We start from the raw sequence: 27,892 nt of genomic DNA, 5'->3' as shown, positions 1-27,892 counted from the left end.
CTTGTTTTAAATTGGATGTGTATTTAAATATTTAATGTTCGGGATATGTTCAATAATTAACATCTGTACTTAAATAATGGAACAGGAATCATTATTGCGATGGCAACTTTAAATGCCCCGAGTTACGTCTGTCTTGCTATTGCATGCAGGTATTAAAACCCCGGACCCCTTACTTTAAAACACTTTACTCCCTTAGCATAGTCCTCTTCACACCGATTTGTGGGTACTTTTGTTTTAGAAAGGTATATTTATATAATAGACTTCTGGCCAGGAGGAAAACAAACAAAAAAAAATCGCGATTCTATTCAAACAATCACTGCGCCAAGCACCTGGCACCAACCGTGTGTTTATTTTTTTTTAAAAAAGGCAATAAAATTAGACATATTACAGCTGTCCATCCGGTTGCTGGTACTGTACTCACTGTTTCTGAATCGGTTTCCTCCGTTTTCTGCCAGCGTACATACACTCTCCGAGCGGAATCATGGTTTTAAGACCTGCCGACAGTTACAGGTACTGTTTTAGTCAGTCGAGTTCAGTCCACTTCCCTCTGTGCGATCCTAATCATTTATTACATTAGTCCTTTTAAGTGATACACCGCACTGCATTCGAGTCAGCTGTCCTTGATTTTAGTCTATCAGTGTTGCAACTTTCACGGTTAGTTTAAGCACTATCTAACCCAATCGAGCCGTGCTGGCCAATAGCCAATGGCTGTTAAATCCCAACTGTGATAAGACATAGCTGTAAAACTCGCTTTACATAGGCATCGCGTGGCTGTTACTGTTAGTACAGAAACCCCCTGACTCCACCTGCAACAGCCTCTGAAACTGACCCACTTCCTGGCTGAAACCGACATACCTGTCACAAGCCGACCCTGGACGGAACTTGGAGCTGTGAATCCTGCGCAGAGATAGGACTAGTTGCTATCACAACGCAACCCTCGCCTCCCAGTTCACACTAAAGGCAAAACCAGAAGAGCAATCCGACAGCACGGGTCTAACACTTGGTTGGCTTGGAATATGTAGCCCCGAGTGATGGGTTTTGCCGCGCTGAGTAACCCAACCAAGCAAAGACTCACTTCCTTATATTTCAGGTGCCGGATCCTTTTCAATGTCATGAGAAGCTTTGCACGCAATGTCATCCAAAACACTAACCAGAGTGGCGAGTGCGCGCACACACACACACACAGATTGAACTCTCATTCATCAGCGCGCCAAACACACTGTGGCCTTACACACCAAAACATTGAACCAACTAGACACCAACAGCCGGCTCGTGTCTCGCTGACACTGCAGTTTTGCAAATTGTAACATTTCAAATGTTGTTATCTGACTGTTTTGCCAACTGTTCATACATTTTCTAATTGCAGGGAGAGCCCTGGTAAATGCTGGGATAGAGGGTTACGGGCAGGATGCTCCGCGGAGGGTTGGTACAGGTTCGATGGACCGAATAGCCTCCCTCTATTTGTAGAGATTCTATAACAGGCTGAAGGAGGAGCTGGTCAACACTAAATGGTTAATCAAAGTGCAATCTCTAGCCACAGCATTATTCCAGAAGAACACCAGCAAATCATATGGCTCACCTATATTAGTGATTATTATAAGCCCAAAGACTAGCCTACTTTGCCAGTATTCATTGTGATACCGATCATCCCTTAAAACACCCCTCTATCACTTCAACATGGACTGCAATCAGATGAAACGATGCCTGAACATGAACGAACCATCCTTTGCTTCATGATACAACTCGGGATTGAACACTCGAGATATTAAAACGTAGAATGACTTTTGCTTTTTATTGTGCAAAGTCATTTAGAATTTACTTTTAGCTTGTACTAAATCAGGTTTTTGCTGTTGACTGGTCAATTGCTGAGCAGCTTTACCTCAGCACCATCAGCTGCTGCTTCTCTCCCATTTGCTCGGATATATCATTCTGGTTGACCAACATTCAAGATTTAAAAAGAAACAACCTGTTCAGATATATTGTGACACACTTCAGGGGCAAATAAGAGCTCAACCACTGCACCACAAATGCCAGAAGAGGAGCAGAAGTCGCCTTCTGTTAGTTACTGGGAAGTCAGAAGCCACTGCATCTGGTCTCTCCTAGACCTTCTGTCCCATAGTCCATATTGCTATTCACCTCTCTGCCTTCAGTCTGAGATTGAACGCCAGCGGCCGATTGAACCTGGAGCTGAACTTCCATCTGATTGCCGAGACCATCGATGCCCAACTCTGGAATTATTATCCTTATCGGGTGCTGCCTCAGCTCATCTACTCCTGAAATCCCCATTCATGACATGGCTATCTCTAACTTGCACAATTCCAATGCTCTCCTTAGCATCCCACTCTCTTGCAACCAGAATTGACATCTATATTCTAACACATTCCTGGTCTAAATCTCTGGTCTAAATTAGTTCAGTCTCAAAAATACATCAATTATAAAATGTACAATTCCATCTGCACAAATCCCAATGGTCTTACATCTCCCTTTCTTTACAACCTTCTCTAACTCCATTTCCCTCCAGAATTTATGCTCCTCCCATTAAGGCCCACTTTGAATTTCTCTACCATAAGGTTTTGGTTGTCATGGGCTTAAGCATAGATTTTTTTTTCTTACACAATACTGTCCCTGTCCTGGGAGTGTTTGATGGGGACAATGTAGATAGAACAACCCCTTTCAGTTTTAAAAGAAAAGTAGAATTTCTTCTTAAACTGTCTTCCCAGTATCTTTTGGGCAGCACGGTGGCACAGTGGTTAGCACTGCTGCCTCACAGCGCCTGAGACCCGGGTTCAATTCCCGACTCAGGCGACTGACTGTGTGGAGTTTGCACGTTCTCCGTGTCTGCGTGGGTTTGCTCCGGTTTCCTCCCACAGTCCAAAGATGTGCAGGTTAGGTGAATTGGCCATGTTAAATTGCCCGTAGTGTTAGGTAAGGGGTAAATGTAGGGGTATGGGTGGGTTGCGCTTCAGCGGGTCGGTGTGGACTTGTTGGGCCGAAGGGCCTGTTTCCGCACTGTAAGTAATCTAATCTTTTTCAAATAATTCTTAACACATGCTTCATTGGTCAAGTTTTTGATTGTCCACAATTCAGAACCAACTGGTAGATGGATACACACTTATATAGCACATTTGGGATTTTTTCATTACATTAAAGGTGCTAGAAAAGTTTAGGTTATTATTGATTAAATATTTCTGTAGTAAAGAATTAACAATCAACCTGATCACATTCTATACAATTAGAAGAACTGTTAAATGTTGAGCAAAAAATTCAAGAACTGCTCAATATTAAATAACTTCCAGAATTAGTCACAGGAAAATGCAAAAGGAACCATAAAATTGTATTTCTGACACCCTATTAACTAATGCGTGTTGTTTGACTGAAGCTTGATCCTAGATGTAGTTGACACTGAGCCCGGGCATTTCTTATACAGAAGACTGGAAAATATCACCCTCTGCTGGACATAAACATTCATGCAATTTCAAAACAAGTTGGGGCAGATTTTTCTCTTAGAATTTAAATTCATTTGCAATTTTTTTTGGTAACAATGCCGTGACACTTATAGTCTCAGACAGTGAATGGAGGGTCTGGTGGTTTTGGGCAGTGGTAGTGTCCCTATCGCTAGTCCTGAAGCTTGATTCAAGCCCCACCTGCTCCAGAGGTGTATTTTAATATGATTAATGTGTTTCCTTTCTAAGTATTTGCTGATCTTTTTGTAATAGTTATTCAGCTGATTGAGGAGTACAATCCTGGTTCTGTATCAGGCTCACACAAGAATTACTGCATGGATGAGAAGTGCCACTTGATTAATGTTTCCACCTATTCAGAGTGATCTTAAGATTTTTCCTATAAAGCAATGAATTGTTTCCAAAGAATAAAGTTGCTTCCACATTAATTCTTTGAAGTAGAAGTTTATTACCCATTTTGATTACATTAGATGTACTAGAATTTACTGACAAAATGTCATTTATTACTCGAAGGCCATATTTCCTTGTTCCACACCCAGAGTTTTCAAGCAAAATATAATTTAACCCTATATCAAAAGGAGGCAGATAAGAGTTAGGTAAAGATCTGGAGCGTTGGAGGCTGAGGGGTGACCTTATAGAGGTTTACAAAATTATGAGGGGCATGGATAGGGTAAACAGGCAATGTCTTTTCCCTGGGGTCAGGGAGTCCAGAACTAGAGGGCATAGGTTTAGGGCGAGAGGGGAAAGATATAAAGAGACCTAAGGGGCAACTTTTTCACAGAATGGTACTGGTATGGAATGAGCTGCCAGAGGAAGTGTTGGAGGCTGGTACAATTGCAACATTTAAGAGGCATTTGGGTGGGTATATGAATAGGAAGGGCTTGGAGGGATGTGAGCCAGGTGCTGTCAGGTGGGACTAGAGTGGGTTGGGATATCTGATTGGCATGGACGGGTTGGACCAAAGGGTCTGTTTCCATGTTGTACATTTCTATGGCAGGCAGAACAAGCTCAATGGATTGAATGGCTTACTTCAGTTTCTACATCTTATATTAATTGTAATTGTGCTACAAAATGTGGTACATTATTCTGGGATGTGAACTTGACTGAGCAGTTGTAGTGTTCTCTGCTCTGCTGGTAGACAATGCTATTGAAATGAAAAAGGTGTTGCTGGAAAAGCGCAGGTCAGGCAGCATCCAAGGAGCAGAGAATCAACAAATTTCCTGAAGAAGGGCTTATGCCCAAAATGTCGATTCTCCTGCTCCTTGGATGCTGCCTGACCTGCTGCACTTTTCCAGCAACACATTTTTCAGCTCTGATCTCCAGCATCTGCAGTCCTCACTTTCTCTAATGCTACTTGAAATGTTTGATTTTCAAGTTATATTTATTTGTGGATAATACAGTGACCCAGGATGTGAGTGTTAAATCATGCAGCACAATTATAAATATTGAAACCCATCAGTCTATGTCTTGGTTAAGCCAGGACTCTCCTTCATATGACTGAGTCACTGGCTTAACAGTGTCACTAGAATTGATACAATTTACCAAGCTAATTTCACTGGCATGTTCAGCCTTATTGCTTTTACCACTGGAACAGGAATAGGTGGTCCCCAGGGAAAGTGTCCCAGCTTCTGAACCAGAACTTCTGGGTTTCCAAGTCCCAGTCCAAGATTTAAAGGCAGAGGGAGGTCTTCGCTTAGTATAGCCAAACAGATTGAGGATCAACATATAAATCCTTCCAGCATGTGCAGGTGGCAGGCAGGAAGGGTAGAAGAGATTCCCAGTCAGCAACATGAAATTGGAGCCTCAATCAAACATAGATTGTGAAAAGGGAATCACGCTGGACAAATGTATTAGAATTCTTTGAGGATAAAACAAACAGTGTTGATAAAGGGAAGCCAGTAGGTGTAATGTATTTGAATTTCCAGAAGGCATTTGAGAAAGTTCTACATTGTAAAGTAAATTACACAACCTAGGAACTCACCACTTTGGTGGTAACGTGATTGCACGAATTGAGGATTGGTTAACACACAAAAGACTGAATTTGAAATATTGATGACTTGGAGGAAAGGGCAGAATGTAATTATCCAATTTTGCTGATGACAAAAATAAATGATAGAGCACGTTGTGGGGAGGACATAAGGATGGGGATTTAAATAGGTTCAGTGTGAGCAAAAGGTTGACAGATGGAGTTTAATGTAGAAAAGTGCAAGGACATGCATTCTGGTAGGAAGAATCAAAAAGCAGAGTATTATTTAAATGGAGAGAGATTTCAAAAACCAGGGGTTCCAGTTGTCCTTGCACATTTTACATAAGTTAGCATTCAGGTGCAGAAAGAAATTAAATTGAATTTTGGTCTTTACTACTCAGGGTTTAGAAATTGAAAGTAGGGAAGTTTAGTTAACAATCATATGTCTGTGACGTAGCACCTGGAGCACCGTGCAGAGTTTTGGTCCCTTTATTTAAGAAAGAATGTACTGTACTGGCATTGGAGGCAGTTCAACAAGAGATTCACTAGGCTGGTTCCTAGGGTGAAAATAACAATCAGGTTAGGCCTTTGTTCTTTGGAGCTTAGAAGAATAAGGGGTGATCTGATTGAAACATTCAAGCTTCGAGTGGGACTTGACTGAGTTGTTGAGAAGATTATTCAACTCGCGAGAGAATCTTGAACTAGGGGACATCGTTAAAAGAGTAAAGTGCATTTCTTTAATTGATTTATTTATTAAATCAAACGAAATTTATTTTTCCTCAGAGGGTAGTGAATGCCTGGAGTTCTCTATCCCTGAGAGAGATGTGATGGCTAAATATTAAAAAATATTTATCTTCTTATTCTCTAAAATTGTGGAGTTGAGGGCTGTGATGCACTGACAAAAGTGGAGTTGAGGCTTTTGGCAGATCAATCAGGATCTTATTGAATTGCAGAGCAGGCTTGAGAGATGCAATGCCTATTCCTGTGCCTATGTTCTTATGTACCACCACTACCCAGGACTCTAGGTGCCACAGTATGTGGCTATAGCACTTCAGATTCATTTGACTGGGTATTCAGAGTGGACCACGTTGCTGTGAACAGCACAGGCTTTTATTCCCATTCCAGTCAGGCTGGATTCAGCCTATCTCCTTGAGCTACCCATTGTGGAGATTGCAACGTTGTGAATACAGATTTCTCCAGCTTCCTCATTTCCCCTCCCCCCACCTTATCTCAGTCCGAACTCTCGGACTCAGCACCGCCTTCTTGACATGCAATCTTCTTCCTGCCTTCTCTGGCCTATCACCCTCACCTTAACCTCCTTCCACCTATCGCATTCCCAACACCCCTCCCCACCTTTTATCTTAGCCTGCTTGGCACACCCTCCTCATTCCTGAAGGGCTTATGCCTGAGACGTCGATTCTCCTGCTCCTTCGATGCTGCCTGACCTGCTGAGTGTTTCCAGCAACACATTTTTCAGCTCTGATCTCCAGCATCTGCAGTCCTCACTTTCTCCATGTTGTGGATCAGATCTGACTTCAAACAGAGACCACAAGGAGAATGAACAGGATTAAAATATTGGTCTTTTGATCGGTTCCACTAACTATTGAGATTTTGGTTTAACTTTACCAAACACCTATCTTTGGTTTCACACCTTTTCATACCTTTGATATTTTCTCACCAATCTTAGACTTAAAATTAAGAACTAAAGAGAGAGTATTTTACACTTCCAACATCCTTCAACTAAAGTAGTAATTCATAACTTCAAGTAAATTGTATTGTCCTGTTATTGTTATATCTATTTATGCTAGGTTCCTCTGACAGCATTAAATATTTCTCTCCAATCACCTTTCAAAATGTTAAGATTCTCAATCTCAAGCAGATAAATATTTGTGCTTTGTAATAAAATCCTGGTATATATATTTGCAGCTCAAAAATCTAACACTGATGCTCTGGTAACATTCTTGTTAGTCTGACCCACACTTCTTTCACATTTTATGTATGCTAAGGTGTAGTGCCAGAACTGCACATAGTACTCCTATGTTTATCCACCTAAAGTGGTCTAACCTGGACTTTGTACAACTGCAGCAAAGCTTTTGCAATTAGAAATGCAAGTTAATATTTTATACACCTGACTACTAGATGTTGGTGATGTATACAGGGACCTTTACATCTCTTAGAATCTCCAGTGTTTTTCTTTTTTCATCATTTAGATAATTCAATTATTCAACATTTTCTTTCCAAATGGATTACTTGATAATTACATATATTGATATCAATCCATTAAAGTTTTATTCACTCACTTACTTCATAAATGGCTTTTTTAAATTTTAAGCTTCCATCTATCCAACTAATGTGTATGTCATTGGTAAGCTTGGATGCATTGTTTTCTATTGGTGCTATCCATGCCATTAACAGTGAATAGTTGGAGGTCCTAGCTCAGTTTGATCACCATCTTCTTGGAATTCTCTACCCCAGAGAGCAGGGAATTGTTGAATATTTTAAAGGCTGAGTTAGACAAGCCACTGATCAATGAGAAAGTCAAAAGTTGCTGGGGAAAGGCAGAAAAGTGGAGTTGAGGTCACTATATGATTAACCTTAGCTTATTTGAATGATGGAGCAGGTATGAGTCTGAATGGGTTACACCAATTTATATGTTGTAGCACATATCTATTATCCCAACTCTTATACTCCCTATTCATGGTGAGATTAACCCAAGACTTACCATGCATCAGGCAAAGAGAGAGGTTGAGAAGGAGAGTCCAATATACATAAGAACATAAAAGCCAGGAGAAGTAGTCCATCGGACTCTTTGAGCCTGCTCTGCCATTCAATAAGATCATGGCAGATCTTGTGGCCTCAGCTCCACTTTATTCCTGCACTGTTCAAAAACATCTTAGCTTTAAAACCATTTAATGAGGAATCCTCAACTACTTCATTGGGCAGGGAACTCCGTAGATTCACAATCCTCTGGTTGAAGGAGTTTCTTCTCAATTCAAAAGTTAAAAATCTCAACACTAGTTTGTAGTCCAACAGGTTTAATTGGAAGCACTAGCTTTTGGAGCACTGCTCTTTAATCAGGTGGTTGTGGAGTACACAATTGTAAGACAATCTATAGCAAACGTTTACTGTGTGATGTAACTAAAATTATACATTGAAAAATACCTTGATTGTTTGTGGAGTCTCATCTGTTAGAATGAGTATGATAGTTTCATTTCTTTCATATGTAAGTCACAAAACTCTTTAAAAGTTACATTCTCAGGTTAACTGTAACAATTGGTGTCAGCCAGGTAAGATGTTAAGATGAAGGTGTTAGCCCCGTGTTCCCTGTCTGTGCCATAATCTTTAGACTGATTCTAATCTAAAGTGAGTTAACAGAGGCTTACATGGATTCATGCAGTTTTTGAGCAAAGTACAATGTTATTCTGCAAGTCCAAATTCACCCCGCAAACGTGTGTGTGTGTGTGTGTGTGTGTGTGTGTGTGTGTGTGGTGCAATGATAGTCACCTGCAGTGTGACATGAACCCATGGTCCTGGTTGAGGCCCTCCCGATGGGCTATCAGCCTTTGCTTGGCCACTTTTCGCTGATGCCTGTCCCAAAGTCCGCCTTGGAGGACGGTCACCTGAAGGTAAGAGGTCGAATGTCCTGGACCACTGAAGTGTTCCCCAACACTCAGACTCAAACCCCCACCCCAGACACACACACACACACACACACACTCCCTCCCATATGCATCCTCTCACAGACTTAGACATTTTACATATATACTCACACAACCTAGAGAGGACAGAGACAAATAGACAGACAGAAACCCACACAAAACAGACGCGCAAAAACCCACATGCACACATGTTTGTGGGATGAATTTGTACTGCAGAGTTACATTGTACTTTGCTCAAAAATTGCATGAATCCATATAAGGCCCTGTTAACTCATTTTATAAGATTAGAATCAGTCTAAACATTATGGCACAGACAGGGAACACAAGGGACTAATACCTTCAACATCTTAACATATTATCTGGCTGACACCAATTGCTAGTTAACCCGAGAATGTAACTTTTTAAACAAAAAAAAAAGTGGTGATTTACATATGAAAGAAGTGAAACCATTATGGTCATTCTTACAGATGAAAGACTCAACAGACAGACAATCAAGGTATTTTTCAATGTATAATTTCAGTTACATCACACTGTAAACTTTTGTTATAAATTCTGTGTCTTACAATTGTGTACTCCACAACCACCTGTGGAAGGAGCAGCACTCCGAAAGCTAATGCTTCCAATTAAACCTGTTGGACTATAGCCTGGCGTTGTGTGATTTTTAAAAACTTTGTACACCCCAGTCCAACACTGGCATCTCCAAATCACGACTTCTCAATTCAGTCCTAAATCTGCTCCCTCTAGTTTTGCAGCTATGCCCTTTGAGATTTCAAACACCAGTGGAAACATCCTCTCTGCTTCAATCTTATCTATTCTCTTCGTAGTTGTATGTATTTCTATAATATCCTTCATTCTTCCAAATTCTAATGAATATAATCCCAACCTATTCAGCCATTCCTCAAAGGCCAATCCCCTCTACTCTGGACTCAACCTAGTGAACCTCCTCTGCACTCTAGAGCCAGTACAACCTTTCTCAAGTAAGGAGACCAAAACTGCACACAGTTCTCCAGGTGTGGCCTCACCAGCACTTTATACAGCTGCAACATGACCTCCCTGCTTTTAAACTCAATCCCTTTAGCAATGAAGGACTAAATTCCATTTGCTCTAATTACCTGTTGCACCTCCAGTCCAACCTTCTGTGATTCATGCCTCTGCACAGCAGCACGCTCTGACATCTTACGATTCAAATAAGCTTTTTTTAACTATGTTATTCCTACCAAAATGGCTGACTTCACATTTATCAACATTGTACTCCATCTGCCAGACTTTTGCCCACTCAATTAAACTATCCCTCTGCAAGGTTTCACAGTCCTCCGTACACTTTGCTCTACCACTCATCTGCAAGCTTTGACAAATTACATATAATCCCCAACTCCAAATAAACTATGTAAATTGTGAATAATTGCAGTCCTAACACTGATCCGAGGCACATCACTAATCACTGATCGCCAACCAGTAAAACAATCATTTATCCCCACTCTTTGCTTTCTGTTTGTTAATCAATCCTCTATCCACGCTCATACGTTGCACAGAATGGCTTGCATCTTTGTGATACAGCAGCCTTTTGTTGAATGCCTTTTGGAAATCTGGATACACCACGTGTACCGGGTCCCTGTGCTTGGAATGTTTAGATTAGATTATTTAGTGTGGAAACAAGCCCTTCGGCCCAACAAGTCCACACCGACCCGCCGAAGCATAACCCACCCATACCCCTACATTTACTCCTTCACCCAACACTACAGACAATTTAGCATGGCCAATTCACCTAACCTGCACATTTTTGGACTGTGGGAGGAAACCGGAGCACCTGGAGGAAACCCACGCACTCAGAATTCCAGTAGATTAGTTACACATGGCCTGCATTTCATGAACCCAAGCTGCATCTGCCCAACAGGACAATTTCTATCTAGCTAATACTTCCTTGAAGATAGATTTAAGCATTTTCCCCACTTCCAAAGTTAAGCTAACCCATCTAAATTCCCCACCTTTTGTCTACCTCCTTTTTTTAAAAAAAGGTGTCATCACATTTTGCCGTTTTTCAATCTGCTGAAACTGTCCCAGAGTCCAGTGAGTTTTGGAAAATTACTACAAGTGCATTGGCTATTTGTCCTGCCATCTCTTTTAGTACCTTGGGACACATTCCATCAGGGTCAGGAGATCTCAGCCAGTGCTGAATTGAACCCATGCCATTGGCATCATTCTCCATTGCAAACTGGCTGTCCAGTCAACCAAGCTAACTAAACCTCAGCTCATCCAAATTGACCCACTTTAATCATCTCAATACACCGGTACTCGGTCCTTAATCTATTCAATAGCTTCATTACAATGGGTGTTAGACCAAGTCAATGATATATTAGTTTGTTTCTCTGTTGCTTTTCTTAACAGTGGAGGTACTTGCCAGTTGAAAGGGTCTATTTTTGACTCAAGATTTGGAAGAATTGAAAGATTAGAGAGCTGGCAGATAGATAACTCATATTTAAGGAAGGTGATAAAGCACACCCTTAGAATAATAGAACAGTCAGTATGACATTGGTGGTAGGAAAAAATAACAGAATCCCCATTAATGCTGAAAAGTAGAACATATCTAGAAACAATACATGAAGTAATGAATACTCAACATTTATTTTTAAGAGGAAAAATATTGCTTGACCAAATCCATGAATTATTTGATGGAATAACAAAGAGTAAACAAGAGTAATACATCAGATGACATCCAAATGGGTTTCCAAAACACCTACAATAAAAAAAGCATGACATAATAGAGCAAGACCAGCACAAGCTAAATTGGATGGCAAATAATAGAATGTATAACTAGCTGCTCACATCAGAGGAAATATGGGGTACAATTCAAAGTAGTGGAAAATGGGATCCCATAAGAATTATTACTAAGAAAACATCTTTAAAAAAAATCCTCCACTCATCATTGTGATTCAGATACAAGAGCTTGAAGCCAATCCAGGTCTCTCTGCTTCCCACAATATAAACTAGATTGGACTGGTCATTGGGAACTTTGATTTCCACAAGTACCAGAGGGAGTCAGACATGTACAGAAACAAATCCTTTGGTCCAACTTGTCTATGCCACAGAGATATCCTAAATTCATCTAGTGCCATTTACCAGCATTTGGCTCATATTCCTCTAAAGCCCTCCTATTCATATATCCATCCAGATGCCTTTTAAATGTTGTAATCATACCAGCTCCACCACTTCCTCTGGCAGCTCATTCCATACACGCTCCACCCTCTGTGTGGAAATGTTGCCCCTTAGGTACCTTTAAAATCTTTCTCCTCTTACCCTAAACCTATGCCCTCTGGTTCTGGACTCCCCCACACCAGGGAAAAAGATCTTGTCTATTTACTCTATGCCTCATGATTTTATAAAACTCTAAGGTCACCTTTCAGCCTCCAACATTGCAGGGAAAACAGCCCCAGTCTATTCAGCCTATCCCTATAACTCAAACCCTCCAACCCAGAAACATCTTTTCTGAACCCTTTCAAGCTTCACCACTCTTCTAATTGGACAGAGACTAGAAGTGTACACAATATTCCAAAAGTGGCCTAATTAATGTACTGTACAGGTGCAACATAACCTCCCAACTCCTCTACTCAATGCTCTGACCAATAAAGAAAAGCAAACTAAACACCTTCTTCATTATCCAATCAATCTCACTTTTTAAATTAAACAAAGGAACAAGGCCATTATGAATAGGACTCTGACAGCTTTTAAGACATAAATGTGACATGACAAATCTGTGCTCAACAGGCTACAAGTTGAGCTTTTATTTCTAACTTTCAGCTTCCAACTGTAGAAAGGATTGTGATTCACTACTGATTTAGGAACTTGATGTTTAATAAGTTAATTGACCTGAAGGGGTTAATGTTTATGTTACATTGGTTTCACTCATTCTACTGATGTCATGTGGACTGGGTGGAGACAGTGGTCAACTCTAGAATCCACTAATTCTATCAACAAACATATCCACCTGGATCCAATATACCGGCCACTACAGTGGACAGCTGGAACTGACAACCGGAAGCGGCAGAGACAAGCCACTATAAATGCCGGAGGAAACATCACAGAAGCCTGTCAAGTACTAAGGATGTCACCTAGAAAGGGGATGAAACGTTTGCAACAAAAACTCCCAGCTTGGCGAATGAACCACAACAACGAGCACCTGAGCTACAAATCTTCTCCCAAACTTTGAACTCTAGCTTTCAGGCAGGGGTGAACCTGTTCCCTAAGGGTAACACAATTATGCTGGTATTTGTACTTATTGCTACAACACAATAAGCTTCCTTGTTGTCTAAGAACAGTGCCTCTTGTGTAGATACTTTACATGGTTTATCCTCTAACACTAAATAAGACCAAGACAAAGGAGGATTGGTGACAATGAACTACATCAAACAATCGGAGAAGTAGCAAATACCAGAAGATACTAGGAGTGGTGGCCTAGGAACATGCCTCACTTGATTTCTCATCAGTCCTTGCACAGAAATCAGAGATTTTACGTGATACTTTTGCAAAAAGAAACATTTAGTAAAGACTCCCCGACATAAGAATTATCTATAAGGAGATATTTATCATTGAGAACGATAACCAGCTGAAAACGATACTCGTCCCTGACGCAGACTACAGATGAATTACTGGATCTTGCTAAATTATACCTGGGACTAATCTCATGATTGGTACTTGACAAATTCAAAGTCTCTCCCGATTGGCTCAATTTTCTCGCCAAGCAGGAGGAATTGGAAAGGCAGTAACGGGATCACAATGGTGAGGGAAGAGTTCATGTTTTGCTGAGAACAGAATCTAGTCTGTTAACTCTTGGTCTAACTGGAATGAGAAGTTTGAAAGTGTCGAGGTCTAGCAACCGCCTGGTCGATTGTAAGTTGGGAAATGGGTGAAAAGTTTACTCAACCGGGACAAATCAGATGAACTGCAACACAAGGATGGCGGATTGGACTATGTAGGGCCAGGAAGCTGCACTGCGTTGTCAAGTTGTACACCAATAACTAAATTAGATCTATGCATTGTAATAAGGAACGTTTGTCTCTAATTACTCTAGCAAACTTTTTTTTTTAAACAAAACAACCGTATTCTGGAGAACCAGTTGGAAAAGTTGCACCAGGCCAAACAGTATCCACTAAATACATTGAGTTACGACAGAAATTCCCGCTTTCCCCTGTCGAGAATCTTGATTGCCTTTTTTTCCGGGTGTGGATTGACTCGCTGATTTTGAGGTTTAAAACGGTTTGATAATGAGGGATTCGGCCTAATGAGACACCCGTGTGTAAAAGTGACTCGGATTGTTGTTTTCCAATACACTGCGTATATGACTGCAGTTTTAACATCAATATCAAAGTGCCTGTACGCACAGTTTCGGATTGCCAGTTTAATCGAATGCAACTCCAATCCTCCCACCATTGCTTGCAAATCACATTTAAAAAGAGGGGGTAGAAATCCGAATTACAACGAGCAAAGTTCAAAATGTAGATCCATGTTGTACCTTTCTGTTTTAGTGGTCGAGTTCCGAATTTCTGAAAAGCTAGTGACTCTCATTAACTTTATTTGCAAATAGCTGGGAAAGATCCAACTTTGGCTGGAGACTTTTTTTGTAGACAACCTGTTCAGAAATGTTATTTCACAATTCTGGAGGTGGGTGTGGGACTTGAATCCAGTTTAAAGGTATGGATGCTACCAGTGTGCCAAAGGAGCATTAAAATGTAAAGGTTCTACCAAAGCCTGGGATTGCACTAGGGCCTTTGTCTATCCTAATCAACCGCTTTAGGGATATTGGCATACCTCTGAAGCAGGTGAGACTTGAATCAGAAGGAGGGTCACCACCTCCGCATCACCAGCATTTTTGGGACCTTTTGTCTCAAGCACTACCAACCAAACTACTTCAGCTGCTACAAACAGCTGACAAGCTTTCAGTTTAATTTTGGCTCCTCCTCCACTTGTATCTATCAGTGTGCTTTCACAAGTATCTATGAGCAGCATGGCGGCTCCGTGGTTAGCACTGATGCCTCCCAGCACCAGGGACTCAGTTTTGATTTCAGCCCCAGGAAGCTGTCTGCATGGGTTTCTTCCAGGTGCCCTGGTTTCCTCCTGTAGTCCAATGATGTGCAGGTTAGGTTGATTGATCGTGGGAAATACAGGGATAGGGTAGGGCTGTGGGTCTGGATGGGAAACTGTTCGGAAGGTCAGTGTGAACTCGATGGGCCAAAAGGCTGTTTTCACGTTGTAGGGGTTCTATGATTCTAAATTGCTTCAATTTGTGCAGAGATCAAGCATGGTGGATAATTCAGACACTGGACTTATTTGAGAAGCTAACCAATTAATCCCACTCCCTTCATTTGAAGGGTCACTATCCTTCAATGTTAAGATTGGAAAATTAAATTCTTTACATCAAGGGAATGGAAAGTCTGATTTTCCACCCAAAGCTTTGACTAGATGAGAATTTTGCCTGAGAGTGATGAGGGTCTTAACTTCAGGCAATAACATCAGTATTATCTAATTTTGCCTCATTAATAAACAAGTCGTTTTCTCAAGTAGTGGAGAGAAGTTAGGTGGTGACAAATCTCAGCATGAACAATTGTGCGGATACCAGATAGCTGCAGTTCCTTTGGTGTCTTCTTCAGTCCTCCATTTTTGCCAGCATTTCCCAACATTCCCACTGAATAAGGGTGCCCTGGGGCACCTTTTATAGAACTGTCATCTGCTGGAGCAGGGCTTGCAAACTGAAGGGGTAGATGGTCATCCTACTTCGCTGGCTGTCAAACAGATAGCCGGTTGCATAGAAATTTAGCACGGTTATTTCCAAAAATCCCCTGGGGACCTGTGTGGGATTACTCAATCCTCAACCCACAAGTGTGTCAAGGCTGTGATTGATGCTATTTGTATAAGAGCACACAACTTCATCCCATTTCTTATGTAGCGGTCAGGACTGCCGCCTGGGCAGTAGACTTTGCAAATAAAGCTGCCTTCCCCCAGGTGCACACACTGTACACGTATTGAGAGCATCATAACATTGACATGGTTGACTTTACCAATAGAAAAGAGCTCTGTTTCATCAATATTTCCATCATCTTTTATCATCAGTATCATATCTTCGAGTTCTACGTCAGGTACCTTGGGGCCTCTGAGCCTAATAATCCTTCTTGATGTTCAATGAACACACATCCAGCACTGATCTGCTCACTTCCTGACCAACTTGGAAAGGCAGGCATGATTGAGGAGTCTGAGATGTACTGTGATGATGTGGTAAGGCTGTTGCTTGTCTGATGCCAATTTCCTTGGACTGGTGCTTTGGAATTTACCACGATGTCTATTTCTGTGCTAACTCTCAAGTTCCTGCTTCCTTTCAATGGCTGGATGCCATAGCGTATGGTCGCTGGGAGACAAAGGACTACCTTCTGCAGTCATGGCTAATGATTCAGATTTACAATTCCCAAATGAGGCCAAGAGTAGATACAATGCAATCCATTCTCCAATCCGGACCATCTTGGAGTGGATGATCGGCCAATTGATGATGAGATTTCATCTTAGATTGGTCTGGATTGTCCTTGCTGTATATTCCACACAGAGTGCACTGCAGAATCCTTTGCCTTCTGTGCTCTGCACCACTGGAGAAAGCGAAGGGGGATGTGTTAGATCGTGAAGAGCTGGAAAAGGAGCTGAAGTATTTTTGGGGAGAAAGCCAATTTGAATAGGAGGACCATTGCCTTCTCTATGACGGAGAGGTGCAGCGTCAGGCACAACGGGCCGGACCTGAATTAATTGACACAGGCTTCTGGGTGCCTCCATCCCAAATCTTTCTTTCCTTTCTCATTTCCACTACATCAACTGTGAAGGGCATCTCCTGGCAGGCTGTTTCTGACCACGTTCACAGCTGGGCTTTAAATGTGGTGCCAGGAAGGTCCTGGCAATGGTGAGTGTGTGATAGTGCTATAAAGGGGTGATGCACTTAATAAGGTAAACAGGAGAGAATTGAGTGAGATAACTTGCTAGAGAGAAACTCTCAATGAAACTCTCTGAAAATAACAACTGGCTCGGTTTTGGTGAAATTCATACCATAAACTCTTTCTCAACATACATGCTGCCAGCTCTGTGGAGAGTTTGTTGCATTTTCCATATTTAATAACATTCCCCTGCTCTTTCCCCAAAGTCCTGTGATGTGTATTTTTCATTATTTATTTTCATATAACCAAAGATTTCACAATTCTGAAGTTGTTTCCTGTTGAGTTAAAGCATTGTGTGAGCATCTTCTCAGTTATGGTTTAAGACTGAGATAGGCCATCCTGATAGTGATTCACAATGAGTTTGATAAGCAAATAATTTTTCTCTTTGCAGCCAATAGGAAGAAGTGCTAAAATGGTACAATATGTGGATTACAGGATGCGATGTGTGCTCCAAGATGGCCGTGTTTTCATTGGCATTCTGAAAGCTTTTGACCGACATATGAACCTCATTCTCTGTGACTGTGATGAATTCAGAAGGTTGAAGTATGTATGGATGATGCTGTTGTATCTTTCTGCTGTGTAAAAAAAAAAAAACCAAATTGGCTTTGATCCCTTATCCTAAGTCACACCAAGTTCTGTTCACCCATCACCCCTTTTCTCGCTGGGTTACATTGATTCCTGTCCAGAAAGGGCTTTTTCTTTCTTTCTGGCTGTCTGCTTGTTTGGAAATCCTTCCATTGTCTTGTTTCTCTACCTCTGGAGCCCCCTTCAGAGTTACCACCTTAGGCTATCTGCTCCTCCAATTTTAGCTTTCGTCATGGATCTTTTGTCATTGAACAATAATTGGAAGTGGGGCTGAAAATGTGTTGCTGGTTAAAGCACAGCAGGTTAGGCAGCATCCAAGGAACAGGAAATTCGACGTTTCGGGCCAGAGCCCTTCATCAGGCTCTGGCCCGAAACGTCGAATTTCCTGTTCCTTGGATGCTGCCTAACCTGCTGTGCTTTAACCAGCAACACATTTTCAGCTCTGATCTCCAGCATCTGCAGACCTCACTTTTTACTCAATAATTGGAAGTGCCTACATTTGACAGAGCTTTAGGCTCTGAAATTTCCTTTATACCTCCTTCAGGTCCTCCTTAAGCTGTATCTCTGGCGAAGCTTTCACCACCTGTCCTAGTATCGCCTTATGAGATTTGGCTGCTTATTTTAAAGTATTTATTTGAATATATTCTAAAGAACTGTCATAAGGTTTTTCTTTTTGCTCGTTTGATTGGTGTAGGTCAAAGAGCTCCAAGCAAGGTGAGAGAGAAGAAAAACGAGCCCTTGGCCTTGTGTTGCTTCGAGGGGAAACCCTTGTGACGATGACTGTGGAAGGGCCTCCTGTGAGAGATGTAGGTATACTTCGCACTTATTCCCATTACATCCCTTCCCAATCCCTCCACTTAAACTTGTTACGAGGGAAAAGGAATGTTAAATGCACTTTGCTACAGGATGTATAAAGCAGATATGTTGAATGCTTAATCTCCCAGTATACTGCCATTCAGACTGTAAGTTAATGTTTTCAATATTCTGATTTGAGGATTTGGTGAATGAAAGTGTATGAAGAAGCTGCCAACAATGGAATGAGGGAGGTGAGCACGATCTTGGGGTCAGGGTGGCAGTTTTCTGAAAGAATTGTGGGACATTGCAGTAATAGATTGGGAAGACCTTGGAGTAAATCAGTAAAGAATTTTGATTTTTACTTTGCATAACAGTAAGCATTGGCTGTCCTGCACAGATGTCCTGTTCTGGTGGGATATCTTGACTACGTTCTGGGGTAAACACGATTGTTAGCTAATTCACAATTAACAATGATTATCACATTTTTGAAATTGCGTTTTATATGGTCAAGCTGGAAATTATTCTACGTATTGAGCTGGTAAATGGATGTCTGCATGGATGAGTCAAGAATGATCTAAGTCCCTGCCCAGCTAACAAAGATATTTAGAATGTTTTGGGCATAGAATTTTCTAATTAGAAACAATTGGGTCAATTTCACTCAGCGTCTCCATCAAGGTAGTACATGTTTTCCACTGGAGAGTGTGGATTACACAACACTATTCTGCAAAATCTGGGAAACACTGAAAACTGGGTTGTGGGAAGAGCTGACTCAAGTATGTTAATGGTCAATGAGATCCTGTAATCTAGAGGGTAATGTCTTATGAGTTGACCATTTCCTTTACTTGGTTATACTTGTCCTCCTATGAATGTTGCACTGTGTGCAACAATATCACCAGTAAAATGTATTTTGTCAGTAGGGTATTCCGTTATCAAATTTATTTTGTGAAATATCTGGCCTAATCTCTTGTGGTTGTAAGGTTGTCCTTCATGGTTTGCCTTGAAGCATTACTTGTCAAAGACAGTATCACAGCAGTGGAATGGACGATGGAAGAGGACTTGCCATCTGAGGTAGTTTGGGCTGAGGTTAGAAATAGGAAAGGTGAGGTCACCCTGTTAGGTGTTTTCTACAGGCCTCCTAATAGTCCTAGAGAAGTAGAGGATAATATTGCGAGGATGATTCAGGAAAAGAGTGAAGGTAGCAGGGTGGTTGTTATGGGGGACTTTAACTTCCCAGATATTGACTGGGAGAGCTATAGCTCGAGTTCATTAGATGGGTCGGTGTTTGTCCAATGTGTGCAGGAGGGTTTCCTGACACAATATGTCGACAGGCCAACAAGAGGGGAGGCTATATTGGATTTGGTTCTAGGTAATGAACCAGGCCAGGTGTTAGACTTGGAGGTAGGTGAGCACTTCGGGGACAGTGACCACAATTCGGTGACTTTTACTTTAGTGATGGAGAGGGATAATCGTGTGCCGCAGGGCAAGAGCTATAGCTGGGGGCAGGGAAATTATGATGCAGTGAGGCATGACTTAGGATGTGTGGATTGGAAAAACAGGCTTCAAGGGAAGAACACTAATGAGATGTGGGGAGTGTTCAAGGAGCAGCTACTGCGTGTCCTCGATAGGTATGTACCAGTCAGGCATGGTGTAAAGGGCCTTGTGAGGCAGCCGTGGTTTAGTAAGGAATTGGAGTCCCTTGTGAAAGGGAAGAAGGCGGCATATGTAAAGATGAGGCGTGAAGGTTCAGTAGGGGCGATTGAGTGTTATAAGGTAGCCAGGAAGGAGCTAAAGAGGGAGCTAAGAGAAGCGAGAAGGGGACATGAAAAGTCTTTAGCTGGTAGGATTAGGGAAAACCCAAAGGCTTTCTATAGATATGTCAAGAATAAAAGGATGACTAGGGTAGGTATCGGTCCAGTCAAGGATAGTAGTGGGAAGTTGTGTGTGGAGGCGGAGGAGATTGGAGAGACATTAAATCAGTACTTTTCCTCAGTATTCACTCAGGAACAGGACACTGTTGCTGATGTGAATATGGAATCACAAATAATTAGAATGGATGCCCTGGAAATATGCAGGGAAGAGGTTTTGGGAATATTGGAAAGGATGAATATAGATAAGTCTCCTGGGCCTGATGGCATTTACCCCAGGATCCTATGGGAAGCTAGGGAGGAGATAGCAGAGCCATTGGCCTGGATTTTTATGTCGTCGTTGTCAACAGGAATAGTACCAGAGGACTGGAGGATAGCGAATGTGGTCCCATTGTTCAAGAAAGGGAGTAGGGATAGCCCTAGCAACTATAGGCCAGTGAGTCTGACTTCAGTGGTGGGCAAAGTCTTAGAGAGAATGGTAAGGGATAAGATTTATGAACATCTGGGTAGGAATAACGTGATCAGGGATAGCCAGCATGGTTTTGTGAAGGGCAGGTCGTGCCTCACAAACCTTATTGAGTTCTTTGAGAAGGTGACCAAGGAAGTGGATGAGGGTAAAGCAGTAGATGTTGTGTATATGGATTTTAGTAAGGCGTTCGATAAGGTTCCCCATGGTAGGCTAATGCTAAAACTTCGGAGGTATGGCATTGAGGATACATTAGAGGTTTGGATTAGGAATTGGCTGGCTGGAAGGAGACAGAGGGTAGTAGTTGATGGATTATGTTCATCTTGGAGCGCAGTTACTAGCGGTGTACCACAAGGATCTGTTTTGGGACCATTGCTTTTTGTTATCTTTATAAATGATCTAGAGGAAGGACTTGAAAGCTGGGTAAGCAAGTTTGCGGATGACACAAAAGTCGGTGGAGTTGTGGATAGTGAGGAAGGAAGTGGTAGGTTACAGCGGGATATAGATAAGTTGCAGAGCTGGGCGGAAATGTGGCAAATGGAATTCAATGTAGCTAAGTGCGAAGTCGTTCACTTTGGTAGGAATAACAAGATGATGGATTACTGGGCTAATGGTAGGCTACTTGGTAGTGTGGATGAGCAGAGGGATCTTGGTGTCCATGTACACAGATCTCTGAAAGTTGCCACCCAGGTAAATAGTGCTGTGAGGAAGGCATATGGTGTACTGGGCTTTATTGGCAGAGGAATTGAGTTCCGGAGTCCTGAGGTCATGTTGCAGTTGTATAAGACTCTGGTGCGGCCTCATCTGGAGTATTGTGTGCAGTTTTGGTCGCCATACTATAGGAAGGATGTGGAAGCTTTAGAACGAGTGCAGAGGAGGTTTACCAGGATGTTGCCTGGAATGGTAGGAAAATCTTATGAGGAAAGGCTGAGGCACTTGGGGCTGTTCTCATTGGAGAAGAGAAGGTTTAGGGGAGATCTGATAGAAGTGTATAAGATGATTAGGGGTTTAGATAGGGTAGATACTAAGAACCTTTTACTGCTAATGGAGTCAGGTGTTACTAGGGGACATAGCTTTAAATTAAGGGGTGGTAGGTATAGGACAGATGTTAGGGGTAGATTCTTCACACAGCGGGTTGTGAGTTCATGGAATGCCCTGCCCGTATCAGTGGTGAACTCTCCTTCTTTATGGTCATTTAAGCGGGCACTGGATAGGCATTTGGAAGTTATTGGGCTAGTATAGGTTAGGTAGGATTCGGTCGGCGCAACATCGAGGGCCGAAGGGCCTGTACTGCGCTGTATCCTTCTATGTTCTATGTATAAGTTAGTGTGCTGGGGGAAGGGACTGGGTGAGGGGCATGGAGGTTACAAAGCTAATTACAAGAAATAGAATACTGTTTCAGATGTTCCGGTGTTAAATTCAATTAAATCGTATTTTTACAAGATGTAATGCTGTTTTAGAATCTTTCCGTCTCCAGTGTTTCCAAAATTGCCTAATTGGGTACATCTACAGCTAATGTGTTTGAAAGACTTCATGTTTGTTGCCCTGAAGTTAAACGGAGTACAATGCCACTCCAGTTATGGAAACCCCACTTGTCTTGGGAAAAAAAAGGTATTTGGATGTTTAATTTTTTTTGTGAGGCAGTAGGAAATATTTCCAATAATGAAGTGGTCTGTAATTGGAAAATTTGTGTAGTTGTGATTTTAATAAATATCAAGAAGGAATAATATTTAGTGCATGTTGAAATTAACATAAAGCTGTTAAATTATTTTGTTTTGCTGTCCTCAGTAGTAGTACTCATTTCATTTTTGATGGTCATTGGTTCAAACCCTACTCGAGCACATTATTTACTGATCCATCCAGGACTACTGCACCATCAGACATTTTGTCTCTTTAGGTACAAAGTTAAACCAAAGCTATTTCTTCCCTGGATGGGCGTAAAAGATGCCATGTTATTAGCTGAACATCAACATTGATGTTCTCCCAGTGTATCCCAAACAATATTTCTCCCTTAACTAATATCTGAAAAAAAATCACCTGTCATTATCTCATTTCTGGGATATTGCTGTGTGCAAATTGGATATCATATCTCTCACTTTCCTGATGTGCTGACACTTCGGTAATATATGAAAATAAAACATTGGATGCAAGTGCTTTACCATGTTTGTGTATCTAGCTGTGTGTGATTGATGTGTCTTTGGTAGTCACTGCACCTTGAACAAATCCATCAGTTTGGTTTTATTTGAAGATTTTTGAATGTGGAAAGGTACCAAAGTAAATGAAAGCTTGTAATTGTGCTGCAGAGCAATATGAAAGGTCATCAGCCTGAAACGTTTAACTTTATTTCTCTCCATGCCTGACTTGCTGCATTTTCCCAGTATGCTTCTGTTTTATTTCATATTGGTTCCATCTACTAGGTTCCTTTATGAGCAGCAGTTTTAAATGCACTGTTGTAATTTATAAGATCATTATAGATAGTGAGTGTGTGTTGTATGAGATAATGGACAATGAAAGAGGGTATTTTGCTTTTTGATGCCTCAGCTGATTCCAGAGGTGCTGATGCCAAAGATATGGAATGTACCCAAAACTTCCCGTCCCATCTTTGAAGGAATATGAATGTATGGAATTCGAAGCAACCGAGCAGCACATTTTTATTGAGTTATGTCTTGCTAGTTTAAATTTCTGAATTTATTTTACTCAAATTATACAATTTCTGAGGATTAATATTCTGCAAAACCCTCTCTTTATGTGCAGATTGGCATTTCAAGAGTTCCTATTGGTGGTCCTGGTGTTGGTAGAGCAGCAGGGAGAGGGATGCCAGCTAGCATACCAATGGCTCAGGTACCTGCAGGACTAATGGGGCCCATAAGAGGTGTTGGAGGTCCTTCACAGCAGGTAAGAATGAACCACTGGCTTTGCACGTTTCAGATTCTATTTCTAAATGCATATCTCCGATAAGATGGAGGTTGTTCCTTCCTAACCCTTAAAGAATTGGGCTTTTGTTGAACTAGAGAATTTGACAAACCACAGGATACTATCTGTCAGAGTCAGCATTAAACCATTTAAACCATTATTTTCTCTACTCCTGCCCCTCTTTAAAAAGCGAGTAAAAAGTGAGGTCTGCAGATGCTGGAGATCAGAGCTGAAAATTTGTTGCTGGTTAAAGCACAGCAGGTCAGGCAGCATCCAAGGAACAGGAAATTCGACGTTTCGGGCCAGAGCCCTTCATCAGGAATGAGGAGAGGGTGCCAGGCAGGCTCAGATAAAAGGTAGGGGGGAGGGACTTGGGGGAGGGACGATGGAGATGTGATAGGTGGAAGGAGGTCAAGGTGAGGGTGATAGGCCGGTGGGGGGGTAGGGGGGTGGGGGCGGAGAGGTCAGGAAGAGGATTGCAGGTTAGGAGGGCGGTGCTGAGTCCAAGGGAGTCGACTGAGACAAGGTGGGGGGAGGGGAAATCCGAGTTCATCCCTTGTGGCTGGAGGGTTCCCAGGCGGAAGATGAGGCGCTCTTCCTCCAACCGTCATGTTGTTATGTTCTGGCGATGGAGGAATCCAAGGACCTGCATGTCTTCGGTGGAGTGGGAGGGAGAGTTAAAGTATTGAGCCACGGGGTGGTTGGGTTGGTTGGTTCGGGCGTCCCAGAGGTGTTCCCTGAAGCGTTCTGCAAGTAGGCGGCCTGTCTCCCCAATATAGAGGAGGCCACATCGGGTGCAGCGGATGCAATAGATGATGTGTGTGGAGGTGCAGGTGAATTTGTGGCGGATATGGAAGGATCCCTTGGGGCCTTGGAGAGAAGTAAGGGAGGAGGTGTGGGCGCAAGTTTTGCATTTCCTGCGGTTGCAGGGGAAGGTGCTGGGAGTGGAGGTTGGGTTGGTGGGGGGGGGGGAACTTACGAGGGAGTCATGGAGGGAGTGGTCATTTCGGAATGCTGATAGGGGAAGGGAGGGAAATATATCCCTGGTGGTGGGGTCTGTTTGGAGTTGGCGGAAATGACGGCGGATGATACGCTGTATACGGAGGTTGGTGGGGTGGTAGGTGACAACCAGTGGGGTTCTGTCTTGGTGGCGGTTGGAGGGGCGGGGCTCAAGGGCGGAGGAGCGGGAAGTGGAGGAGATGCGGTGGAGGGCATCGTCGATCACGTCTGGGGGGAATCTATGGTCCTTGAAGAAGGAGGCCATCTGGGCTGTACAGTATTGGAACCGGTCCACCTGGGAGCAGATGCGACGGAGATGAAGGAATTGGGAATATGGGATGGCGTTTTTACAGGGGGCAGGGTGGGAGGAGGAGTAGTCCAGGTAGCTGTGGGAGTCGGTCGGTTTATAGAAGATGTCTGTGTTGAGTCGGTCGCCCGAGATAGAAATGGAAAGGTCTAGGAAGGGGAGGGAGGAGTCTGAGACAGTCCAGGTGAATTTGAGGTTGGGATGGAAGGTGTTGGTAAAGTTGATGAACTGTTCAACCTCCTCATGGAAGCAAGAGGCAGCGCCGATACAGTCATCGATGTAGCGGAGGAAAAGGTGGGGGGTGGTGCCAGTGTAGTTGCGGAAGATGGACTGTTCCACATATCCTACAAAGAGACAGGCATAGCTGGGGCCCATGCGGGTGCCCGTGGCAACTCCTTTAGTTTGGAGGAAGTGGGAGGATTGAAAAGAGAAGTTATTCAGGGTGAGGACCAGTTCAGTCAGTCGAAGGAGGGTGTCAGTGGAAGGGTACTGGTTGGTGCGGCGGGAAAGGAAGAAGCGGAGGGCTTTGAGTCCTTCTTGATGGGGGATGGAGGTGTACAGGGACTGGATATCCATCGTGAAGATAAGGCGTTGGGGGCCGGGGAAGCGAAAATCAGGGAGGAGATGGAGGACATGGGTGGTGTCCCGAACGTAGGTGGGGAGTTCTTGGACTAAAGGGGACAGAACCGCGTCGAGGTACGCGGAGATGAGTTCGGTGGGGCAGGAGCAGGCTGAGACAATGGGTCGGCCGGGGCAGTCAGGTTTGTGGATTTTGGGCAGGAGGTAGAAACGGGCGGTGCGGCGTTGTGGGACTGAGGTTGGAGGCAGTGGATGGGAGATCCCCTGAGGTGATGAGGTTATGGATGGTCTGGGAGATGATGGTTTGGTGGTGGGAGGTGGGGTCATGGTCAAGGGGGCAATAGGAGGAGGCGTCCGCGAGCTGGCGTTTGGCCTCAGCGGTATAAAGGTCGGTGCGCCAAACTACTACCGCGCCTCCCTTGTCTGCCGGTTTGATGGTGAAGTTGGGGTTGGAGCGGAGGGAGTGGAGGGCTGCATGTTCTGAGGGTGAGAGGTTGGGGTGGGTGAGAGGGGTGGACAGGTCGAGTTGGTTAATGTCGCGACGGCAGTTGGCTATAAATAGATCGAGGGCGGATAAGAGTCAGTACGGGGTGATGGGTAAGAGGCCAGCACGGGGTGGGCGGGTAAGAGGCCAGCAAAAAGCAGCAACTTTGCTCGCTGTTTTAATCGGCCTTTTTTTTTTTAGCAGTTAGCCAGCTGGAGATTTGCATTGCTGCACAGTAAAGGCAGGATATGTTGCTGTGCGTTGGTGATGTTAACGCATGGTGACAACTAACATTCCCTCTAAACTGCACAGCAGTACAGTTACTCAGGATCTGTGTGCACCAGTGTACATAGCGACCCTCTTTCCAGCATTAACTTCTGGTTTCAGGAACCCTGTTGTCCACAGGCACAGAAGCCCACTTGACAGAAGAAATAACCAGAGGGAACGCCAGTAACAACTGTGTATTTTTCAGATTAACTGGTACTTTCTGATGTGTGTAGGTCTTGATCTACTGGTTTGGAGGAGAAGGAGGATGAATTTCAACTTCAGAGCGTTGGATAGTATTAATTTGACTGACTGTTAAATGCTTACTTTTATTTTTATTCCATTAGTTAGTCATCCCTATCTGCTCATCTTCTCTCAAAAGTTACATTGTGCTCCCAATGTGTGAACTGATTCCATACTTGACATCTGATATGGATTTTGGAAACTGACTCCATACCTTACAAGAATTCCCAGTGTTTACTTTTTTGTTTTGAACAGCTAATTGAATTCTAAGAATAACATTTTTAAATTTCCTTCAATGGATACTAATGTTTTTTGGCAATGTTCTATACTTTCATCAAGTTGATTGATTCTTGTAGATTCTTCTCTCTTCTCTCATTTGACAATAGTTAGCATTTTGCAAGCTGATCACTGCAGATTGTTGGTTAATTTTTGATCATTCTTGTCACCAATAAGTGGTTGATCTATGCATTGTAGATGTACAAAATTGTGTTGTATGCACTTTCTTCAGGAAATGACCCCTCAGACTAGAGGAACTGGAATCGTGCCTACTCCTAGCTTTTCTGCTGTCCCACAATCTTATGCACCAGTGAGAGGTGCTCCGCCAGTTCTTGGTGAGCCAAGGCCAGGTAGGTTAATGTCTATTTGTTCTGACACTGGCTACCAGTGATTGGCTAGGAGAAAGTGAGGACTGCAGATGCTGGAGATCAGAGCTGAAAAATGTGTTGCTGGAAAAGCGCAGCAGGTCAGGCAGCATCCAAGGAGCAGGAGAATCGACATTTCGGGCATAAGCCCTTCTTCATTCCTGAAGAAGGGCTTATGTCCGAAAAGTCGATTCTCTTACCAGTGATTGGCACCACTAGCATTTGACCTGGGCAAGATTTAGAGACAATCGTGAATATGCATTTGTTCAACTTGTATTTTAAACTTGCAAGATGAACTCTGTGTCTGAGTGGTAATCTGGCATAGACTAGATTGTCTGCTTGTTGGAGAACCTACCTGGATGCCCTAAAGGAAAAATAATCTTGTCTGTTAGATTATTACTCAAGTAGAGGTGTTAAAAATTACACCCAAACAAGTTGTCCTATCCTAATTCAGAGTAGAAGCGTTGGAGCATTTGAACTTAGAGCTCTGCACCAAGTACAAGCCATAATGATCTCTCTCGTCATGATAATTTCTAAAATTACATTCTAATTTTTTTTTACCCTCACATTGTTAAGCATTCCTTTTTACAGTATCCCGGCAGTGTAATGTATCAGTCAATTTGGCTCATTCTAGTAGCAGTGATATTTCCTTATCATCAGCTCTCTTGGCAAACTTGCAATTGCATCGTTCCAAATTCAAATAG

At 42.7% G+C, this 27,892-nt stretch overlaps 2 protein-coding genes across 4 annotated transcripts in view; one reads left to right on the top strand and one right to left on the bottom strand.

The window, feature by feature from the left end:
- Positions 1 to 1,148, bottom strand: part of LOC132832342 (aryl hydrocarbon receptor repressor-like) — a 196,551-nt gene extending 195,403 nt beyond the window's left edge. The window contains exons 1-2 of one of the 3 annotated variants that reach the window (XM_060850273.1): positions 1,076 to 1,148; positions 422 to 494 (exon numbers count right to left, since the gene is read on the bottom strand). In XM_060850273.1, coding sequence (XP_060706256.1) covers positions 422 to 483 — 62 coding nt within the window. In that variant the 5' untranslated portion in view covers positions 484 to 494; positions 1,076 to 1,148. Of the gene's footprint in view, positions 1 to 421; positions 674 to 855; positions 1,050 to 1,075 lie in introns of those variants that run through there. The other 2 variants (XM_060850272.1, XM_060850271.1) reach the window with 2 other exon arrangements.
- LOC132832157 (small nuclear ribonucleoprotein-associated protein B-like) lies at positions 462 to 27,892 on the top strand. The gene is made up of 6 exons (XM_060849906.1): positions 462 to 510; positions 17,439 to 17,590; positions 18,327 to 18,438; positions 23,513 to 23,653; positions 27,056 to 27,173; positions 27,780 to 27,892. Exons 2-6 carry the CDS (start codon positions 17,460 to 17,462, stop codon positions 27,890 to 27,892), a joined length of 615 nt encoding a protein of 204 aa, XP_060705889.1. The 5' UTR covers positions 462 to 510; positions 17,439 to 17,459.

This window comes from Hemiscyllium ocellatum, chromosome 34, assembly GCF_020745735.1.
Source record: "Hemiscyllium ocellatum isolate sHemOce1 chromosome 34, sHemOce1.pat.X.cur, whole genome shotgun sequence".
Classification (NCBI taxonomy): domain Eukaryota; kingdom Metazoa; phylum Chordata; class Chondrichthyes; order Orectolobiformes; family Hemiscylliidae; genus Hemiscyllium; species Hemiscyllium ocellatum.
Note: the sequence above shows the minus strand (reverse complement) of the source record. Positions and strands in the feature narration are given on the sequence as shown.

Coding starts and splice junctions, on each gene's coding strand:
- LOC132832157 (XM_060849906.1), top strand. CDS start 17,460: ATGGTACAATATGTGGATTACAGGATGCGATGTGTGCTCCAAGATGGC. Junction 18,439..23,512: donor AAGGGCCTCCTGTGAGAGAT/GTAGGTATACTT, acceptor CTTTATGTGCAG/ATTGGCATTTCAAGAGTTCC. Junction 23,654..27,055: donor TTGGAGGTCCTTCACAGCAG/GTAAGAATGAAC, acceptor CACTTTCTTCAG/GAAATGACCCCTCAGACTAG.